The 22048-nt window shown below is 43.6% G+C and overlaps 2 protein-coding genes across 13 annotated transcripts in view; one reads left to right on the forward strand and one right to left on the reverse strand.

Annotated features, from left to right (window-relative positions):
* The window catches only part of slc24a1 (solute carrier family 24 member 1), a 108131-nt gene extending 98385 nt beyond the window's left edge, over nucleotides 1–9746 (forward strand). For all 4 annotated transcript variants that reach the window (XM_038813426.1, XM_038813428.1, XM_038813427.1 and 1 more), the window contains 4 exons: nucleotides 1387–1668; nucleotides 2086–2175; nucleotides 3697–3863; nucleotides 9030–9746. In XM_038813426.1, coding sequence (XP_038669354.1) covers nucleotides 1387–1668; nucleotides 2086–2175; nucleotides 3697–3863; nucleotides 9030–9279 — 789 coding nt within the window. In that variant the 3' untranslated portion in view covers nucleotides 9280–9746. The remainder of the gene's footprint in view (nucleotides 1–1386; nucleotides 1669–2085; nucleotides 2176–3696; nucleotides 3864–9029) is intronic.
* A 2444-nt stretch (nucleotides 9747–12190) lies between these two features.
* Nucleotides 12191–22048, reverse strand: part of dennd4a (DENN/MADD domain containing 4A) — a 195360-nt gene continuing 185502 nt past the window's right edge. For 6 of the 9 annotated variants that reach the window (XM_038814020.1, XM_038814017.1, XM_038814019.1 and 3 more), the window contains 5 exons: nucleotides 21781–21898; nucleotides 18738–18764; nucleotides 16783–16945; nucleotides 16308–16372; nucleotides 12191–15498 (listed from right to left, as the gene is read on the reverse strand). In XM_038814020.1, the coding sequence (XP_038669948.1) occupies nucleotides 15362–15498; nucleotides 16308–16372; nucleotides 16783–16945; nucleotides 18738–18764; nucleotides 21781–21898 (510 nt within the window). In that variant the 3' untranslated portion in view covers nucleotides 12191–15361. The remainder of the gene's footprint in view (nucleotides 15499–16307; nucleotides 16373–16782; nucleotides 16946–18737; nucleotides 18765–21780; nucleotides 21899–22048) is intronic. The other 3 variants (XM_038814023.1, XM_038814024.1, XM_038814018.1) reach the window with 1 other exon arrangement.

Consider the following 22048-nt stretch of genomic DNA (forward strand, 5'->3'; position numbering starts at 1 on the left):
ACAGGGCTGCTGCTCTTTATACCTCCCCTCAAGGGGCGGAGCCAGGGGCGGAGCCCACAAAGGCACCAACCTGATACATTCCATGTAATATCGTACAATGGTCCATAGGTGGAGCCCTCATGGGCAACTGCGTGGTACAGTTACATACATAGTGAATGGTTAATACAATACGTTCACTTCAGGAGACTATGTAAAAGTTAATAAAAGTTAGTCAAACTCAACTTCCGCGTTGTGGGAAGCCCTTAAGGTAGTCCTCGGGAGGGCGGGGGCAGGGGTGGGGGGGGGGGGGGGGGGTGGAGATTAACTACTATAAATCTTTTTTATATCAGCGTCACAAGTAAGCTTACATTGACATTGCAATGAAGTTACTGTGAAAAGCCCCGAGAGGGAGAATTCAGAATGTTCAGTTCGCCTAACAAGCACGTCTTTCAGGAATATGAATGAAAGGTTCTTTGCATTGCACCGGGTGTGAGACAGGGATGGCCCCGTGTCCATTGGCTTCTCCTTGGCCATTGCGCTGAGGAGCTTGGGATTGTGGAAGAGTATAGTGAAGGGGGGGGGGGGGGGGGGGGGTGAAACATGGAGTGTCCTTACATGCTGATGACTTGTATATTTCAGAGCTCCCACTCCAGAGATTTGGGATGTTTTCAGGGTTCAAATCCAATTTCTGGAAAACTGAGTACTTTGTGGTCTCCTTTCCGGGAGTGGGAGTCGGGGCGGAGGGGGTTCTGCCATTTCGTTTGGCAGTGTCTCATTTTAGGTACTTGGGGGTGCCCAGAATTGGGCAGGTCTCCAGAGGGTCAGTTTCACCAGCTTGGTGGGTGGGGGGTTGGTGGCCAGGCAGTGGTGAAGCCATCGTGGGCAGAGCGACAGAAGCTGGTGGAATCCATTTCAGAGGTGGACTGCCAGAACTCACTTGCCCTGTTGTCAAGGGAAACAGCACCTACTAATGGAGGTGGGTAGGTGATGGGTATGGCCCCCCCTTTTCTTTGCCACCCAGTGTTCCACCCACCCACCCCCCTCTCCCACCCACCTGCCTGACAGCCCATTCCCAGGAGAGCTGTAAAGTTCTGGCTAGCCCTTGTTTCAAAGTGAACTGAGTTTGGTTCTACCTGACTACATCCAGGATTTTATTAGAACTTTAAACAATGGAAAGGTGTTGACGTTCAGTCCTCAACTCAGGAGATGTACTGGAGAGAATGAGCTGATGCCTTCTGTTACACATACCTGCTGCACATGCGTTACATTGTACATTCAAAAATCTTCATACATCTGATGCCTGAACATAGCTTAAATCACAATTAAGAGCCATCATTATCAATGTATAGCAAATGTTTTCAATCAATCATTGCATTTCTGATATGAAGTAATTTAATTTGTTATTAGAAAGCAGATGATGAAAAGGATGAAGGTGATGGAAAAGGCAATGCAAACGATGATGATGGCGATGGCGATTCGGATGGTAGCGATGATGATGATAGCGATGATGACAGTGATGAAGATAGTGATGATGATGAGGACAACAAAGAAGAGGATGATAAGGAATCCAAAGATGAAGAACCTTTGAGTCTTGAATGGCCGGACACCCGGCGGAAACAGATCACTTACCTGTGCTTGTTGCCCATCGTGTTCCCACTCTGGCTCACAGTGCCTGATGTTCGAAATAGAGTGAGTGAGAAAGGATTGTGTGGAAAATTAGTCACTCGTAACAGAGCAAGTGATGTTTAAATCAGAAACCACATGAGGTCTGATCATCACACATTGGAAGGATCTATGGTAACGACCTGGTTTCACTGCATATGAGGATGGTGGCAACCAAAGATGTTAAAAGGGCATTTGGATCGGCACACAAGGGAAATAAATTTGTAAGATTATGGGTACAGAATGGGTGGATGGGACTGACTACGTCTCTACAGAGAGCTAGCATGGGTTCAATGGGCCAAATAGCCTCCTTCTGTACCATTATGATTCTTGAAAACCCCAAATTAAATTACATCAAATCACCCCCCCCTTTAAAATGTTGCTTTTCCCTGAGATTGGGGAGCATAGAATATCTGTGATATATCTGATTTTATTTTTCAATAGGCTTCAAAGAAATACTTTATTGGAACCTTTCTTGGATCTATTTTATGGATAGGCGCTTTTTCATACTTGATGGTGTGGTGGGCTCACCAGGTATGTGGAGTGTTACTGAAAATTAACTTTTAATCTCTGGATATTTGAGTAGCGATTGGAACTCATGTGACTTGGCTTGAAGTACACAACCAACTAGAGCAAATCCTACATTACCATACAGTGAGAAATGTTCTCTTTGGAGAAGGATTCCTATAGTCTGCACTTTAATATCGACGCTGGTCTCCAGCTGTCGAAAACAGCACGGTAGCACAGTGGTTAGCACTGTTGCTTCACACCGCCAGGGACCCGGGTTCGATTCCCGGCTTGGGTCACTGTCTGTGCGGAGTCTGCACGTTCTCCCCGTGTCTGCGTGGGTTTCCTCTGGGTGCTCCAGTTTCCTCCTAAAAGTCCAGAAAGACGTGCTGTTAGTTAATTTAGACATTCTGAATTCTCCTTCTGTGTACCCGAACAGGCGCTGGAATGTGGTGACTAGGGGATTTTCACAGTAACTTTATTGCAGTGTTAATATAAGCCTGCTTGTGACAATAGAGATTATTATTATAATTGCCTTTAAACTGAGTGGTTTGCGTGGCCATTTCCAAGGGGACAGTTGCTGTGGGTCAGGAGTCACATGTAGGTCAGACCAGGCACGGACGGCAGATTCCCTTCCCAGTTTAGTGAACCAGATGGGTTTTCACGACAAGCAGTGTGATTGTTTCATGGCACCATTTCTGATGCTCGCTTTCAGTTCCAGATTTTATTAATTGAATGGAGGGATTTGAACTGATATCCCGAGGGCATTAGCCTGGGTCTCTGGATTACCAGCCCAATGACATTACCATGAAGTCACTGTCTCCTCATCGTATTTACTGTTGCCCAAGTTACTAGCAAACATTCACACTTTTGTATTGAAATCTTCTGCTTGGATTATGAATTTCATACATGACAAATCTGGAAAAGTATCTGTTTCAGCAGAATCCTGTTCAATTGAGTTAGACAAATAGCTCGATTTCATATATTCCATCCACTGGGAGTGAAGGGTAAGCCGTTTCTCCTGTAAACAGACTTTGCAATCATTCCTTTTTAAAAATGTCTTCTCGTCCTTCCTTGAAGGGATTGATTCTCACTGGAGCACAGTTCCCAAGGCATTGACTCTCCCTCGAATGTGCAGGATATGGGTCAGAGGGTCCAAGCAGCTTTCTGACACTCCGTTTAGTTAGTTGTGATTCTTTTGCAAGCCCGAGTCACAGACTATTTGACAGTGGAAGGTTCAATCTCCTCCTGGTCTTACTCAATGTCATCAGTGCCTTTTCCAGTGCGAGTAGGAACCTTGGCTGATATTTCACAACCCATCTAAGTGGCACTGAGGCTAACTTTAGTATCCAACTGACCAGCTGAGTAAAACTGTGGCCTTTGAGTTTGTAGCTTGTTACAGCAGGCAGTGCAGTCGCACAGTAAGCGATCATTGAGCCTTTTCACTCCAAAGTTAAGAGTATGAAGACTGGTGAGATTCTGTGATCTTGTATCTCTCCTGGTCCAGTCGAAGCTCAGTAATTTTACAGCTATTTCCTTTTTACCCAGGTGGGCGAGACGATTGGCATTTCCGAGGAGATAATGGGTTTAACCATCCTTGCTGCAGGTACCTCCATCCCGGACCTCATCACCAGTGTTATTGTTGCTCGCAAAGGTCTGGGGGATATGGCGGTATCCAGCTCAGTGGGAAGCAACATCTTCGACATCACAGTCGGGCAAGTATCATTCCTTAGGCTATTGGGATAACGGAGTGAGTTTTGGCAGCGTGAGAAGGGGGTGGAGTCACATTTACAAAACGGGCGGGATTCCCCGGTGTTCCAACCACGTGTTTCTCAAAGCTGTGCGTTCGCTGGCGGCCGGATTCTCTCTTCCTGTCGCTTGACAATGGGATTTCCCATTGAATCCACCCCACGTCGCCGTGAAACCCAAGGACGAGGACGTGCTGCCAACGGGGAAAGAGAATCCCGGCCAATATTCTGTGGTTGCTGCAGCCCTTCCTCTGAAGACACAAAGGACAAGCTACAGACCACCCCACCGGCGTGATTAGCACCTCTGCACCCGTATTTTAGTGCGTACCTTTCCTGTTCTTGGGTGGCGCAGTGGTTAGCATTGCTGCCTACGACGCGGAGGACCCAGGTTCGATCCCACACATTGTCTGTGTGGAGTTTGCACATTCTCCCCGTGTCCACGTGGGTCTCACCCCCACAACCCAAAGATGTGCCGGGCAGGTGGATTGGCCACGCTAAATTGCCCCTTAATTGGAAAAACAAATTGGGTAGTCTAAATTTTTTTTTTTTTAATGTTTCCAGTTCACTGCTTGCTGTCAGCCGTGGCTCAGCTGTATAACTCTCGCCTCTGAATCAGGAGGTTATAATTCTCACTGTGAGACTAGGTCATGTACCTCCATAACACAGCAGTGCAGTACTGAGGAAGTGCTGTACTGCCCGAGGTGCTGCCTTTTGTGTGAGACGTTAAACCACGGCCCTATCTTTTACCTCAGGTGGACGTAAAATGGCTCGGGCACTATTTATAAGAAGAACAGAGGAATTCCCCCCTGTTGTTCTGAGTCCAACATTTATCCCTCAATTATCATCACTATTACAGCTTATTCGGCCATTATCGGGCATAGGTTTAAAGTGCAAGGGGCAAGATTTAGCGGAGATGTACGAGGCAAGTATTTTTACACAGAGAGTAGTGGGTGCCTGGAACTCGCTGCCGGAGGAGGGGGTGGAAGCAGGGACGATAGTGACGTTTCAGGGGCATCTTGACAAATACATGAATAGGATGGGAATATAGAACATAGAACATAGAACACTACAGCGCAGTACGGGCCCTTCGGCCCTCGATGTTGCGCCGACCTGTGAAACCATCTAAAGCCTATCTGACCTACACTATTCCATTTTCATCCATATGTCTATCCAGTGACCACTTAAATACCCTTAAAGTTGGCGAGTCTACTACTATTGCAGGCAGGGCGTTCCACACCCCTACTACTCTCTGAGTAAAGAAACTGCCTCTGACATCTGTCCTATATCTCTCACCCCTCAATTTAAAGCTATGTCCCCTCGTGTTGGTCATCACCATCCGAGGAAAAAGACTCTCACTGTCCACCCTATCTAACCCTCTGACTATCTTATATGTCTCTATTAAGTCACCTCTCAGCCTTCTCCTCTCTAACGAAAACAACCTCAATTCCCTGAGCCTTTCCTCGTAAGACCTTCCCTCCATACCAGGCAACATCCTAGTAAATCTCCTCTGAACCCTTTCCAAAGCTTCCACATCCTTCCTATAATGTGGTGACCAGAACTGCACGCAGTACTCCAGGTGTGGCCGCACCAGAGTTATGTACAGCTGCAGCATGACCTTGTGGTTCCGAAACTCAATCCCCCTGCTTATAAAGGCTAGCACACCATATGCCTTCTTAACAGCCCTATTAACCTGGGTGGCAACTTTCAGGGATTTATGTACCTGGATGCCGAGATCTCTCTGTTCATCTAATAGAGGGATAGAGGGATACAGAACCTGGAAGTGTAGAAGATTTTAGTTTAGACGGGCAGCATGGTTGGTGCAGGCTTGGAGGGCCGAAGGGCCTGTTCCTGTGCTGTACTTTTCTTTGTTCTTTTACATTTCTGTTTATGGGATCCTGCTGTGCAGAAATTAGCACAGGCTTTTCCTACAATCAGGACGACATTTTGTCTTTAAGCGATTGCAAAGTGTTTTAAGATATCCTGAGGTCCTTTTTTGATTGTATCCTAAATATAGACTCAGACACAACGCTCATGATCCCCACCGAGACTGTTGGAACACATCATTGTTCTATTAATGCTTGCTGTCTGTTCCAGAATCAATGATTTAATAAGTTTAAAAGGGCCTTTCACCTTGGTACAGTTCACCAGATAGGAAACTGGATGACAGAGAATATACAGTGCAGAAGGAGGCCATTCGGTCCATCGAGTCTGCACCGACCCACCCTATTCCCCTAACCCAATAACTCCTAGCCTTTTTGGTCACTAAGCGCAATTTATCGTGGCCAATCCGCCTAACCTGCACGTCTTTGGACTGTGGGAGGAAACTGGAGCACCCGGAGGAAACCCACGCAGACACGGGGAGAATGTGCAGACGCCGCACGGACAGTGACCCAGCAGGGAATGGAACCTGGAACCCTGGCGCAGTGAAGCCACAGTGCTATCCACTATGCTACCGTGCTGCCCTGGTACTAACATTGCAGATTATGAAGGTTACAGCACCTCAGAGACTATGAATGTGACAAGAAGATATTTGCACCAATTAAAAAGTCAGCATGCAGTTTGCTTCTCAAATCCTGATTGTATGGAAACACTCTGAGCAGTACATGCTTTTGGTGCTGCTGACGTGTGCACGGTGTTAGGTGCAGTCAATGGTTCAGCTCTCGATTCTGGCTTCACAGAATAACTTGGGAGGGTTGTCTTGAAAATGTTAATTGCAACATGTTACCATCTGTAGATGACACAAGGGGAGGACTGGCACAGTTGGCAGCTCCGTCACCTCAGAGTCCGAAGTTATCGGGTAAAGCTCCAGGACACCAGCTCATTAATTTGTTACAGTAAGAAGTCTTACACCAGGTTAAAGTCCAACGGGTTTATTTGGAATCACTAGCTTTCGGAGCGCAGCTCCTTCATCCGGTGAGTGAACACATCATATAAAGACAAAGCCAATGGTACAAGATGATACTTTGCAGGTAATTGCAATTAATTCCAAAGAAACCTGTTGGACTTTAACCTGGTGTTGTAAGACTTCTTACTGTTCCCACCCCAGTCCAACGCCGGCATCTCCACATTATTAATTTGTTACTGAGAGATGAATTCTGGGCACCACGAGGTGGAGAGTGGCGATTGGGGAATGTCAGGCTGCAGCGGTTAAGGAAGAGGCGTATAATTTAAAAACAGCACTAACAACACAAAGTTCCCCTTCACTGGAGGCTAACCAAGTACAGGGGGCAGGAACGGAGAATCCCGCCGGCCAGTCGAGGCTGAAAAGTGGCGTGGTGGAGCGGAGAATCCAGCCCAGGATTTCTTTTGGTATCGGCAAAAGGCCACATGATTATAAACTTTTTGTTGGAAAGCTTGATCTTCACTACGGAAGTTCCAGCGATAGGAGATGCGGAGTTTCAGCTGCTGTATGGCTCTCTGGTCGTTACACCTGGAGTAAACCGGGCTGGATTCCAATGCTCAGCCTGGAGCAGGCACAGCCAATGGGTGAAAATTGAACAACAAATACAATAAAAAGGATGGTTTCAATGTGAACACGGTCAACAGGCTGAACCGTTACATCCTTGCACAGTATTTAATTCCCTTTTCAACACAGTCTTGACTTTATCACAGAACAATTTGGATTTTTATAGCACCTTTAACATAATAAAATAATGAAACACCCCGAGTCCCTTCACAGGAGCACAACCAAAGGAACTGAAATTGAACCCATGGAGGAGATACTAGAATGGATCTTAGAATTAGAAAACAAGCCACATAAGATGATATTAGGCTAGGTGATCAAAATCTTGGTTCAGGAGTTAGGTTTTAAGGAATGTTTTTAAGGTGGGAAAGGTGAAAGGTCTAGGGAGGGAATTACAGAAACAAAAGGGAAAATGCTGGAAAATCTCAGCAAGTCTGGCAGCATCTGTAGGGAGAGAAAAGAGCGAATGTTTCGAGTCCAGATGACTCCTTTGTCAAAGCTGACAAAGGGAATTACAGAACTTGGAGCTCAGGCCACCAATGGTGGGGCAAAGGAAATAGGAATGCTCAAGAGGCTAAGGTTGGAGGAACGCAGTGTTCTATGAGGGCTGTCGGGCTGGGAGTTAAGAGATATGAAGGGGCAGGACAATGCAGAAATTGGAGGATGAGGATGGCAAATTTAAGACATTTTATTGGCCTCTGGCCCTCAACAGCAGCCAAAGCGGTAGTGACTGTTTTCTAACCTGTGTGGATATGGGTCAGTCTGTTTGCTTTGGCTTGAACTTGGTCAGTGAGTTACCAACCCATCACCTCACTGCTGCTGGGCACCTCGCTCCTTGGGCAGGGTGCCAGCTCTGACTGAAACCTGGTGTGTAGCTCTCCAGCTGCACAGCAAACTTCTTAGTCCAGATCTAAAGCCTCTGGAAAAAATAATTCAGGGAGCATGGTTTACGCCATCACTGTGGCAGGGTGGTGCCTTATAAACTACCCTAATTGCCAGATTGGCACTTCCCAGGCATGTCCCTCTCTCCCTGGGGGCTATACTAACTTTGTGGGGGGAGGTGAGTATATTAAAATGTATTTAAAAGGGGCAGCACAGTGGTGCAGTGGTTAGCACTGCTGCCTATGGCTCCGAGGTCCCGGATTCGATCCCAGCTCTGGGTCACTGTCTGTGTGGAGTTTGCACATTCTCCCCATGTCTGTGTGGGCTGCACCCCCACAACCTAAAGATGCGCAGGTAAAGTGGATTGGCCACGCTGGATTGCCCCTTAATTGGAAAAAAATAATTGGGTACTCTAAAATTTACCAAAAAAAATGTATTTAAATGAGGTACCTGACCTTTCTGAGCGTGATCTTCATTATGTCTTGGGCAAGAGGTGTGGAAAATGGGAAATTGAGGTCTCGCTGGCGAGAATGGCATTTTCCGATTCTCGCAGGATTTTCCAACCGGATCACCATTCTCATTGACGACTAACGCGGGTGGAAATTCCCCCCCCCCCCCCTCCCCCAACCTCTAGCCACGTTCACCATTCGGCATTTCAAAGCATGAAATAATGTTTGTAGCCAACTGTTCTCTCACTTGTTGCAACAATATTAACATCTCTTTCTTTCACAACCATGTTTGCTCATCTTTTAACCTCCTTTGGGATTCTTTTTTCTTCTGTATGATAGGCTTCCAGTGCCCTGGTTATTGTACGCTGCCTCTAACAAATTCCATCCCGTTCCAGTCAGCAGTAATGGCCTGTTCTGTGCCATTGTACTACTCTTCCTGATGCTGCTCTTCGTCATCATCTCCATTGGCTTCTCCAAATGGAAGATGAACAAATTATTGGGCTTCACCATGTTCGGTCTGTACTTTGCATTTTTAATCATCAGCGTACTGTTGGAGGACAGGATCATTGTATGCCCAGTGTCCATATGAACTCTGACTTACTACCTTCGACTTATCAGAGGATACTACCGAGGAATGAAACTAAAAATATATCAGAATAAAGGCTGATTTAAACATTCTAAAATGTCAGCCCTTCAGTACCAACAATGTCACCATTGCTGTCGATTTGATCCGTACATTCCCACCAAATTGATGAATGTTTACAATAATGTGAAACGTACCAGTGACTATTGGATTCAGGCAAGATGGGAAAAGGTAACATTAGTTGACTAGGCCCTACTATTGTGTATTAAAGGTTTGTCAGAGCAGGTGAGCCCAGTTTTCAAACATGGATATAATTAATGCTGAAAAATCCATAATGTCATAACTCCAATACATGCTTCTTCATTGCTTGATGTTTATGTGTCAATATGGAAAATGGCCATAGGAGGCCATGTGAATTCTTCCCACAAAATAAAAACCATTAAAAAAAAGTTCTAAAAACTGTTATCAATAAAGTTGCTCAGTGAACATTCTTCCTTGAACTGAACTTGACGAGGAAATAGCCTCAAAACTGTGGCACATTCCCATTAACATTATCTTTCATCAGTTAATGGTAGTTAACACAATATTAATTTCATAGAATTTACAGTGCAGGAGGCCATTCGGCCCATTGAGTTTACACCGGCTCCTGGAAAGAGCACCCCACCCAAGGTCAACACCTCCACCCTATCCCCATAACCCAGTAACCCCACCCAACACTAAGGGCAATTTTGGACACTAAGGGCAATTTATCATGGCCAATCCACCTAACCTGCACATCTTTGGACTGTGGGAGGAAACCGGAGCACCCAGAGGAAACCCATGCACACACGGGGAGGATGTGCAGACTCCGCACAGACAGTGATTAAAATGGCAACAGTTATGAAAACGGATACCCCAGGACACTAAAGCAGAGGTTGAAAACACAACAGTAACTGTCGAGTGTACCAATTAGCAATCTTACCATGGAATGGTTTCAAAGCTCGGGAAACAGAGCAGCTCTCGCATCGCTGTTCTAATCCTGGTGACATTGATTTGACCCTTCTACTCAGCACTCTCAATCCACTTCTTAATGGATCTGTATAAAACTGTCATAGTTTAATCTTGACACTACAGCATGAAAGCAAATTAAAGTCTCAACAGGAAACTGAAATAAGTTGGCCAACGCACCAGTTTAAAAAAAAAAGGGAACCAAATTCACTTGCTTGATATTATCCTGGTATATCAGGTGTCTAAATCAGCAATCTCATTCAGATTGCAGTGAGGAATGTGGGTGTAGAAATTATCATAGAATTCACAGTGCAGAAGGAGGCCATTTGGCCCATCGAATCTGCACCAGCCCTTGGAAAGAGCACCCTATTTAAGCCCACGCCTCCACCCTATACCCGGAACCCCACCTAACCTTTTGGACAACCTAAGGGGCAATTTAGCATGGCCCATTCACCTAACCTGCTCATCTTTGGACTGTGGGAGGAAACCGGAGCACCTGCAGGAAACCCACACAGACACGGGGAGAAAGTGCAGTCTCCACACAGACAGGCACCCTAGGTCAGAATTGAACCCAGGACCCTGGAGCTGTGAGACAGCAGTGCTAACCACTGTGCCACCCCTTTAAATGTCAAACAAATTTGCGCTTTAGCGGGTGCTCTGATGTGGGCAGTTCAAGAGGGAATTTCATCCAATATGTAAACCGTGCTAAATCAACACAGAGTAGTTTCTGATGCTGGGGGCTAAAAGTAAAATAAACATATTCCCCAGGGCTGAACCCTTCCCCTTGATGAATGATCAAGACTGATCTCCCTCTCTCTAAATCCGCAAAGTGTACAACTTCTATAAATTATTCAAATCTACTTAATGTTCAATTAAACCCATTTCATAGGGATGGTGCTCTCATTGTTCAAAAAGGGCAATCCCTTTAAATATGTCATAAACTATTTTTATATTTAAAAGTGAAATGTTTCTGCTGTTTGTAAAATCATTGTTCATGGCTACTGTCTCACTTCCTATTGTATTGTTCATGGCTACTGTCTCACTTCCTATTGTATTGTTCATGGCTACTGTCTCACTTCCTATTGTATGAGCTAAACACCATCAACATTGTCTTGAATTATTACTGAATGCTTTGGTGTTACTTCAGACTTCATTGCCCCCTGATTCTATTTGTGCATTTCACTGTAGAACGGCAGAACTCCAATCTTAAATGTTCCTTGATCTGGACTGCCCCCACACACGAGCAAATAGTTTCTCTGCATCCATCCCACTGAATTATTTTATCTGACATCAACATGGTGGAGATGACCTTTTTTTTCCTGCATTGTGTGTCAGCTAGCCATTTTGAGCAAAGATTAGTAAAACCTAGGCAGCTTTCTGGTCAATGGGTCAGATAGGTCTTAATGTAACAATTCTAGAAAGTTCTAGTACTAACAGGGGAGAAAGTATCCACTGATCGTTCTGTGCTATTGACAGCGTATAGAATTGCAGAAGGATCTCCGTCTATCTCGAGCCATTATGTAAGCATTCTAAAATCCAGTATGTTTATGTGTGGTAGGCAATAGGATCTTCACAATATTATATTCCCGTACCAGCCTCCCCGAACAGGCGCCGGCATGCGGTGACTAGGGGCTTTTCACAGTAACTTCAATTGAAGTCTACTTGTGACAATAAGCGATTTTCATTCATTTTCATATTGTCATTTGGGGTAGGGCTGTAATAGAAATGGTGACAGACTCAAGAAACTGGATTAGAGGATTGAGAAACTATCAGTGGAAGAATCTTTGGCAAGTGGTTGATGGTGTGCTGGGAAAACTCAAGGAATGACAGAGTGTAAAAAATCAGAACTATCCACCGAATTACAGAGCACGGCGAAGAATCAGCAGACTGTGCAGCAACTCAGTATTAAAAGACAACGCATCTTAGTGCTTTTTTAAAAAAATTTGTATTTATTGGCTTAATATTTTTGAGAGAGAAACAGCGCATTAACTATACCATCCGATCTTTGTTTCAGAAGACTAATTCAGGAACAGGATTTTATATTATATATATTAAACAAATTTCAAGAGTACACTGTACATTTTGTTTTAAGATTAAACTCGTTTTCAGTTGTGTTTAAAATGTTGGATATATTGTGTAGTTGTAGACGGCGGTATGCAAACTGGAAGAAATGGAAAGAACGATTGGGTTATTTTCTTGTAATAAAATGTCTAATATTTACAAAAGATTTATTAAAACACTGGTGACATATCTGTGGCATCATCAATGGTCAGTTAATAAGTGTGTATTTTTGAATAGGTGATCATGATGGAGTTGGAGGCACAGAGAATCTTGCTCCAATGACTCACTTAGCAAACAGAAACGGAATCCGCCGTGATAGTCAACAGAGTGAAATTAAATGGCAATCATTAACAAAGAAGCATGACCAAAATTGTGACAGCAGGAAGTAACATGTGACCTAGGAGAACACACATATTGATCTCCGGGGGGGTTGCAGAAGGGGAATTAAGATGGCATCCGGGTGAAGCCAGGCTGATGTGGATCAGCTTGTACGAACATTGCAGAATGATTACAGGACAGGAGGCCATTCAGCCTGCCATTTCTGTGCTGACTCTCTAAATGAGCAGTTCACCTAGTACCGTTCCCCCACCCTCCCTATAGCCCTGGGCATGTATTTCATTTTCAAATCATCCAAAATCCTCATAAATGAATTGATTGAAACAGCCTCCACCACATCTAAAGCAGAGCATCCCAGATCCTAACCACTCCTGCTTCTCTTATGGCAGCTGCACTGAGCAATATTCTATTGATTCAAATACTACCCATCCATTCACTTTGTAAAAATTGAATGATGGTGACAATTTAACTGTATTTGCCATGAAATGATATCTGTGGAAAGGAAATCGGCACAAGATGGTATTGATAGATGTTGAGGTTGAATTAATCAGGTGCGTGTGGAAAGTATTGAGATTCTTCACGTGGACATCAATGCAGCCTCTCGGACTGGGGTACGAAGATCATTTTAAGCTGCAATCTTTGCAGAATGCACCATAATGCAATTGCGATGGCCATTGGGGTAATTATCACACTCACAATCATCCTGTGAGTCACCACACACTGCTTTCAGTTGGGATTAATTCCTGATCTGGACTGATAATATTATGTTTAATTCTATTATAAAAAGTATAAAAGGTTACAAAATATTGACCATACATCTTCTGCCCCACTGAAAGAACTCTGCTGCCCACATTACCGGTTCCACCACAAGACCTCAATATACACCTCCTTATTCAGTAGAAGTTTGTATTAATATGTTAGATATTTTGCAAATGCAAATTGATGCATAGATTTAGAACTTTGAATGGTGAGATTTTCAGCCCTCTTACATCAAGCAGCCAGGAATTGGAAACTGGGGACAATGGCCATGATAAGCTATTTCACCTTACCCAGAGCTGTAGAACCAAAGGGTGTGTCCTACGATTGAATGCGAGGAAGTTCAAAATATTTTAGTGAGTGAGTGGGGAGTAATTGGAACGGGCTTGTCCAGGAGATGATGGAAACGGAGACTTGTGTCATGCACAGCTCAGTTGGTAGTACCCTCTGAATCGCAAGGTCCTGGGTTCCAATCCTACTCCAGGCTTGAGCACAACAAATCAAGGCTGCAACACCAGTGGAGTATTGAGGGAACACTGCAGTGTTGGAGCACTCACAGCACGCCGATTCAGAGACAAGAATGTTATCAATAAGCTAAGGCTGACAGTAAATGCAGTAGTAACAGGCAAAAGAAAAGGAGCAAGGAATACATCTATTTTTTAATAACCTGTAGGAATAATGAGCAATGAAGGTAGATACATTTTCATTTAAAACAAAAGCCCTGTTCTTTCATGTGAGAAAGCAACAGGTGGTTGGTGGGAGAGGCAGCTTATGTATGAATTAATAGCTACTGTACCTTGGCTGCGTTCCATCAAACCCCTTTTAAAAATAAGGCAGGTTTAAATGTCTTATACAAAATGTTCTATTTTACAAAATGCACATATAGACTCAAACCCTGGATCCTTTGACCTTTTGTCTCTGTAAAGATTTAACTAAATTGTTCGATATTGCAAAGCATCACGAAGAGGCTAAACTGCGTAAAAAATCCCATTAGACATTACAGTCTGGTGGACTTTCATACTCACAAACTCAAAAGTAACAGATAATTCAAAAAGTGTTATTTAATAAGCTAATAAATACAATTTAACTTTCCCATAGGAAATTTATATTTAAACATTTAAAAAATGAGAGTTTAGACACACCTTATCTTTGATCTCAATCAACTTCTCTTCCACTAACACCCAACAAATATATTTTAAACTGACAGCACATCTCTCTGACCCTCGAGTTTTACAGCCCCAACGTCTTTTCACTGGATTGCCTCATCCTTTTCCATTCAGACAGGGATACGGAGGGCAGAACTTGATACATGATTTCTCTCTCTCTCAGATGGCAAGGTACCACAAAAACTGCAAAGCAACTTCTAAAAGGAACATATTGCACCACATACATGTATCAAGCATACTTTGAAGCTGCATCGTATGAGTATATATCATTATAAAGGTAGATAGCATCAAAAGATTTCCTTATTTAAATATACAAATACTGACAGTACTTTTTAAATGTGAAAAACGTGTCACTTTTACACAAAGTGTCTACACATTTCTCCTCTATGAACATTTATACAATTCAGACTGAAAGTACTTCTAAAAAGGAACGTACGGGTAACAGACTCGATGAGATGTAATGGTAGCCAGGGCCATTATGTACACGTTAGCAGCATATTTTGAAGAGCTGAGCCCTCTATTATTTATGCAATCCTTCTAGTTAACCTGATCCAATAGCATTATATAATACAAAACTATTTAAAATACCATCTTAATTATATGTACATAGCTTTCCATTTAACTCATTTCCTGTACATTTCCGTCTATTGACCACCAAAAGATTACCATAATTTAACAATGTTATATTTGGAGAGGCCAGGTATCGAACTTCCACTGTACAATGTGCAATGTAGTAGTTACACATCATTGATGTCAGGCTGCAGTGAGGGTAACGTCAATTCCTAGAGGTAGGGTTCACCAAAGGTCCTGCGACACTCCATAACTCCAGAGCTTGGAGGCCGGTCACAATTAGAAGTCAGCTTCACCTCGCTCGGAGTTAGCCGATCATACGCCCTCTTATATTCTCGGTCAAATGCATCTGTTTCAGATATAGGTGATAGCAAAGACAATGCATTAACATCACACACACGCACGCACACACACACACACACACACACACACACACACACACAAAGATAGTCAAGGTGAAAAATGAAACAAAAATATATGAAATGAATTGTTTCTTACAACTTCTTTTGTAGCTTGAGCTCAATATTTGGCAATACTGCTCACTCATTTGAAATTACATTCCTTTGCAATCCTTTGTAAATTTAAAAAACATTACAGATTTAATGAGCCGCATGCAGGCGGGGGTGATACGGTGGCAAGCACAGCTGCTTCACAGCACCGGGAAACTGGGTTTGATTCCGGCCTCGGGGGACTGTGTGGAGTCTGCACGTTCTCCCAGTGGCTGCGTGGGTTTCCTCCGGGTGCTCCGGTTTCCTCCCACAGTCCAACCATGTGCAGGTTAGGTGGATTGGCCATGATCAATTGCCCTTAGTGTCCAAAGATGTGGTTAGGTGGATTGGCCATGGTCATGCGCAGGGTTCTGGGAATGGGTGGGGGAGTGGCCCAGGTAGGGTGCTCTTTTGGAGGGTCGGTGCAGACGCGATGGGGCAAATTCTCCTGCACAGTCGGGATTCTACGAATTCTATAGACTGATTCACTGGATAATTAGAAAGCAAGGTTAAATCTTTGAAATGAGTGCTCACCTCTAGCAGGATGGTGCACCAGTTGACAAAATGCCCCTCACAGGGTCAGACAGGGATCAAGTGAGAGCACACAATTCTAGTTCCGAATAATCACTTAGGAAAAAAAATCTTAAACCACTGTAAAAACCTAAGTTACCTATATCAATGTTGTCTTTCCCAAGTGCCACAAGTGAGAGGAACAGAATCTCTCTGTATAAACTCCTTTAAAAGAAGAAATAAAACAAATTACATTTTTTTTCAAATAGCTTGAAACAGAAATGATCCTGAACCCCATTGCATTTCTTGTAAAGCTAGCCTTTCAGTGTGAAGTAGTTATCTTTTCAACCAATTGAGTTATTAAATGTTAACATTAGTTGGTTTGGTTTCGCTAATCTTCATCCTTTGGGTAGGTGGTAAAATACTCCCACAACTGAGAGAATGAAAGGCCCACAGCAGGACAAGGGATTAAGGCAAGTGTCCAGGATACCTGTTCATTGCTCATGAGGACTAACATTTGAAATACAATTAACTGAATTTGGATGCTTGAAACATTAAACAAGCTGTAGGCTGTGATTAATATATCAAAGTTGAAATGAGCAAGTCAAGAGGTGATTGGTTAAGATCTTGCTTACCGTTGCCGTTTAAAATGTGGTTGCCTGCTCAACACCTCCAGAATTTGACTTATTGGCTTACAGATGTCATTCATCTGAATACTCTTCACAACAGTATCCAGAAAATCCTTGTTGAATAAGCAAGCTTCATCTCGCAGTGTTTGAACAAGGGGATGTTTCTTAGCTGCAAATGAAAAAAAACTGATTAGTATTAATTCTTTGACTAAGTCCTAACCATTTTGCAACGAGAAAAGACAATGTGTACTTTCTCCAAAAGATTTTTAAAAACTCTATTTGGCTCCAGCTGTGAACCTGACTGCTCGGCTAATTCCGTACTCTTCGCACAATTGAGCACAGAAAGACCACAACAATGCGCCCCATTTAATGTAGCACAATTCTGCTGAACTTCATTTTCCTTTGGTAACTCACCGAAGATGGGAGACCTTCCTCAACTTTCTTGGAAACTACACCACCGCAAAAATGGGAAGGGCTGTGACTCTTGCATCAGGTCCGCAAAACACTTTTGGAGGTTTCTTTAGAATTTGAAGGGCTGTGGTCGAGTTTTCCTTTTCACCAGTTCTATCTAGCTTGCTTTTATTGATATTTATTGGCATAGGGGCTGTTTAGCACAGGGCTAAATCGCTGGCTTTGAAAGCAGACCAAGGCAGGCCAGCAGCACGGTTCAATTCCCGTATCAGCCTCCCCGAACAGGCGCCGGAACGTGGCGACTAGGGGCTTTTCACAGTAACTTCATTTGAAGCCTACTCGTGACAATAAGCGATTTTCATTTCATTTCATATTCAGTGGTATTGGAGAATGGCGAATCATGTGTATTTTTCCTGAGATTAATTTTTGGAATTTTATTTACAACAAAGCCAACAGGGGAAACAACGTCATCCCATAAAAATAATGGGGATAATTTTGTACAAATTAGGTTTCCTTACAAGGCACAGGAAGTATCAATCAGCAAAGTGAATTTTAAGGAAGTCACTAAAAGGAAGTTCTGTATAAAGGTGTGTCGATGCACTTCTCTCTCCTCCCTCGCAGTACACAATACTACATACAATAAATTGGACAGTGAGAGTAAAATTGAGCCTGGTCTAATTCAACCGAAGAATGTGAGAATTTTTATTTTTAAATCACTAATACCCTGTTTGTGCCGAATCAGCTGGGGTTTCCATTGCGATTGTTCTCCAGTGATCTCTGAACAGGATCAGACTCAGCTGTTGGTACCTTGCCAACAAACCCACAGTAACAGGGTGCATTAGGGGAGTTCTAACCCAGTAGGACGTTAATGTTTTTCAGGAGAGGTAGAGAGAGAGTGGAGAAACGGATTATAAAGGCAGGAAAAGAGTAGGTGCATAGATATTCCTGCTTAGGAGGCAAGGCCACATCCACCAGTGCAGTTATTTACACTGATTTTAAATTTGACTCCTGTTCTAAGTGGTGACGAACCATCAAAATTCTATTTTGAAGTTCTTTCACTGAATAAACTGTGGTGGTAACTTGTTACACCAGGTGCTTTCCAAACATTTTCCCCAGTCTGACCCCATTTTAATGCCTCAACCTTTGTGTGACTCACACAGTGAAAATTTGAGGGAGGGTATGTGGGTATGGAGTGGGGGAGGCTTCAGTGGTTAGACAGCGTAGGGGTGTCTGGGGGTTGAGGGAACTGGAGTTAAGTGTGGGGAGGGAGTTGATGAAAATTGTGGCAGAGCCAACACCTAGCTGTTCACATTTTGGAAAACTCACACTAGACATTTGTAAAATCTGCAGTTTAAAAATTGAAATTAGAAGCACAGAAATTCACACAGTCACATTAATTTTGTTACTAAGAAAATATACTGCAGTTAAATTATAGAACTAAATAATTAGTGGCAGGCATTTTCTCCAGAAGTAATGAAACTTTGATTTAAAAGATAATTGATACACTGAACTACTGCTGACAGACAACGAAGAACAAATTTGACACTCACTCTCAAATAAAAGAGTGTAATTAAGACCTGTGAAGACAGAGAGAAAGTTCTGTTAGTTGCACTAAGGACACAGAGACTTTGGTAAAATAATTATACTCAAGTGATTGCTTATTCAAATTTACGTTTGTCTGTTTTAAACACAATTTCTTTCGATACATGGGCACAAGGCTTTCCAATCGAGGTGACCCTCTCTCACATCTTATCACAACTCCCCCACTAGCATGGCTCAGTTAAAAAGTCATGGTGTGTGTGAACCTGATCTTTTAGATTCCTTTTAGAATTGGGGCTGTTTAGCACTAGGCTAAATCGCTGGCTTTGAAAGCAGACCAGGGCAGGCCAGCAGCACGGTTCAATTCCCGAACCAGCCTCCCCGAATAGACGCCGGAATGTGGAAACTAGGGGCTTTTCACAGTAACTTCATTTGAAGCCTACTCGTGACAATAAGTGGTTTTCATTTCAGATGCCGAAGAAACTCCCAACTATTTTCCCAGATTAATTGGACAATATTTTTTTTTTCCAATTAAGGGGCAATTTAGCATGGCCAATCCACCTACCCTGCACATCTTTTTGGGTTGTGGGGGCGAGACCCACGCAGACACGGGGAGAATGTGCAAACTCCACACGGACAGTGACCCGGGGCTGGGATCGAACCCTCGTCCTCGCTGTCGTGAGGCAGCAGTAACTGACAGAAACTCAGAGTCTAGGGTTGGTGATCCACGTTCCCCAAAGGCAAAATGTAAAAGACTATTCTCCAATGCCGGCGGAGGCCCTCACTCTGTCAGTCTGTAAGGATGCAGGCAAGCAGTAGCTAAACTAAAGTTAAAAGATGTGAGTCAGGCATTTGACATTCTCATCATTGCGTAGTTGCCAGGAATAAAGTGAATTAGAGGCACTGAAATTTGACAAATGTTATTCCTTTCTCAGTCACAAAGCCAATGCGCAGAGTGGACAGCGCAAGCCTTTCATCTATCTCCTTGTTCCAAAAACAATTCAAATGGAATCCAATTTATGGCCCCCACAAGAGAGACATGCAAGATTCAAGCTGACAGGAACTGGCATTACACCTGATCCTGGGCTTGATCCTACGCTAGATCTGAGCCAAAATGCTGAAGTGGTAACATTAACCCAAAACATGCATGAAAATGAAATGTTCAAAATGTAAAAGGTGAACCAAACAGCAGAAGAGTTTACTCCAATACATTGGAGGCGTCTGAGGATTCAAAAATATTGCACACATCTTTCACCATCTTCACTGTGTGGGAGTTTGATACAAGCACGTTGTTGTGTTTCGGCTGTGTTTTAATGCTGGTTGATGGCTGCAACTAATGTAGAATAAGAAGTCTTACAACACCAGGTTAAAGTCCAACAGATTTGTTTCCAACTACCTTTCGGAGCGGAGCTCCTTCCTCAGGTGTGCTCTGAAAGGTAGTGATTGGAAACAAACCTGTTGGACTTTAACCTGGTGTTGTCAGACTTCTTACTGTGCTCACCCCAGCCCAACGCCGGCATTGCCACATCATGACTAATGTTGAGATTCAACTACAGCTTTATTTACACTCTACCTGATGCCAAACTTCAGGAAATAGCAAGATCCTAAAAAGCCTGTAAAACATTGGGGTAAAACTCAAATCCCGGCAAATAAATAAACAGTTACAATTATCAACAATGAAGTGCATTTATGTAGCAGCTTGTTTCAAGGTACTGCACATAGTAGTTGTTGTCAGTCAAAAATTGACACCCGGCCAAAGGAGGAGAGATGACAAGTGGTGACCAAAAGTTTGTTTAGTCGTAGGTTTTAGGGAGGGCTTTACAGGTTGAGATGGAAGGTGCAGGCGATGCTTGGGGAAGGAATTTCAGAGCTTAGGGCCCAGGCATCTGAAATCACAGCTGCCAATGTAGGGGGGAAGGGACAAGGCGTCAAGGTTTACAGAGATCTCAGAGTGTGGGAGGACTGGAGGTTACAGAGACAGAGGAGGACCGATGCCAAGGGGTGCTTCGGTCACAAAGGGGAGATGCTGGAGTCGGGATAATGTCACTGGACTAGTAATCCAGAGGCCCAGTTAATGCTTTGGTGGCACAGGTTCAAATCCCAACTGGTAGAATTTAAATTCAATGAATAAAATCTGGAACTGAAAGCTAGTCTCAGTAACGGTGACCATGAAACTATCATTGATGGTCATAAAAACCCATCTGGTTCAGCAATGTCCTGGAGGGAGAGAATTCTGTCATCTTTACATGGTCTGGCCCATGTATGAGTCCAGATTTGTTGTTGAGTTTTAACTGCCCTCTGACATGGCCAGGCAGGACTCAGCTCAAGGGCAATTAGGGATGGGCAACAAATGCTGGCCCAGCCAGGGGCGGCCACATCCCATGTAAGAGGATGAGAACCCAATTTTATTTAAGATGTTGAAATGAAATGAAATGAAAATCGCGTATTGTCACAAGTAGGCTTCAAATGAAGTTACTGTGAAAAGCCCCTAGTCGCCACATTCCGGCGCCTCTTCAGGGAGGCTGTGACAGGAATTGAACCGTGCTGCTCGCCTGCCTTGGTCTGCTTTAAAAGCCAGCGATTTAGCCCAGTGCTAAACAGCCCTGTGTTGCCAACGAGGAGGCAGCAAGCACATGGGTGATGGGCAAATGGGACCTGGTCCAGGTTAGGTACAGAGGTTTGGATGAACTGAAGTTTACAGATGGTGAAGATTGGGTGGCTGACTATGAGAGACTGGGAAAAGCCCAGGATAGAAGTAACAGAAGCACTGCAATATAGTTACTATATACAAGGAATTGCAGATGTACATTGATAATCAGAAAATAAATCCCAACCAGCATCCAGTACAGCTTAAAATTGGTTAGGAGAGACGATCACAACCGACAGTGTGAGGAAGGACACACTAACAGAGGACATCTCAATGATCTTGTAATTTCAATAATATTTCAGTTACATAGTCCATGTGGACAGTGAGCTCATTAATATCACATTGTTCTTTTTTCTTGATACAATCTCAATGGATTAATTATCTGTAAAACATGAACTTGAACTCACTCTTAGCATTCCACAGGATGTAGAACGGCTGACTGGGAACTTGATGCAATTTCAGGTTGTCCCACAGCATCTGAATTAAAACGTGCTTACTGTCCTCAGACATCCAGCTACGTGGAATCTGTAAATTACAACATATTTTAATGCTGGCAAGAGATCTAACAGCATAAGACCATAAGACATAGGAGCAGAATTAGGTCACCACGTCCCATTGAGTCTGCTCCGCCAATCAATCATGGCTGATATTTTTCTCATCCCCATTCTCCAGCCT

Source organism: Scyliorhinus canicula, chromosome 12 (assembly GCF_902713615.1).
Source record: "Scyliorhinus canicula chromosome 12, sScyCan1.1, whole genome shotgun sequence".
Lineage (NCBI taxonomy): Eukaryota > Metazoa > Chordata > Chondrichthyes > Carcharhiniformes > Scyliorhinidae > Scyliorhinus > Scyliorhinus canicula.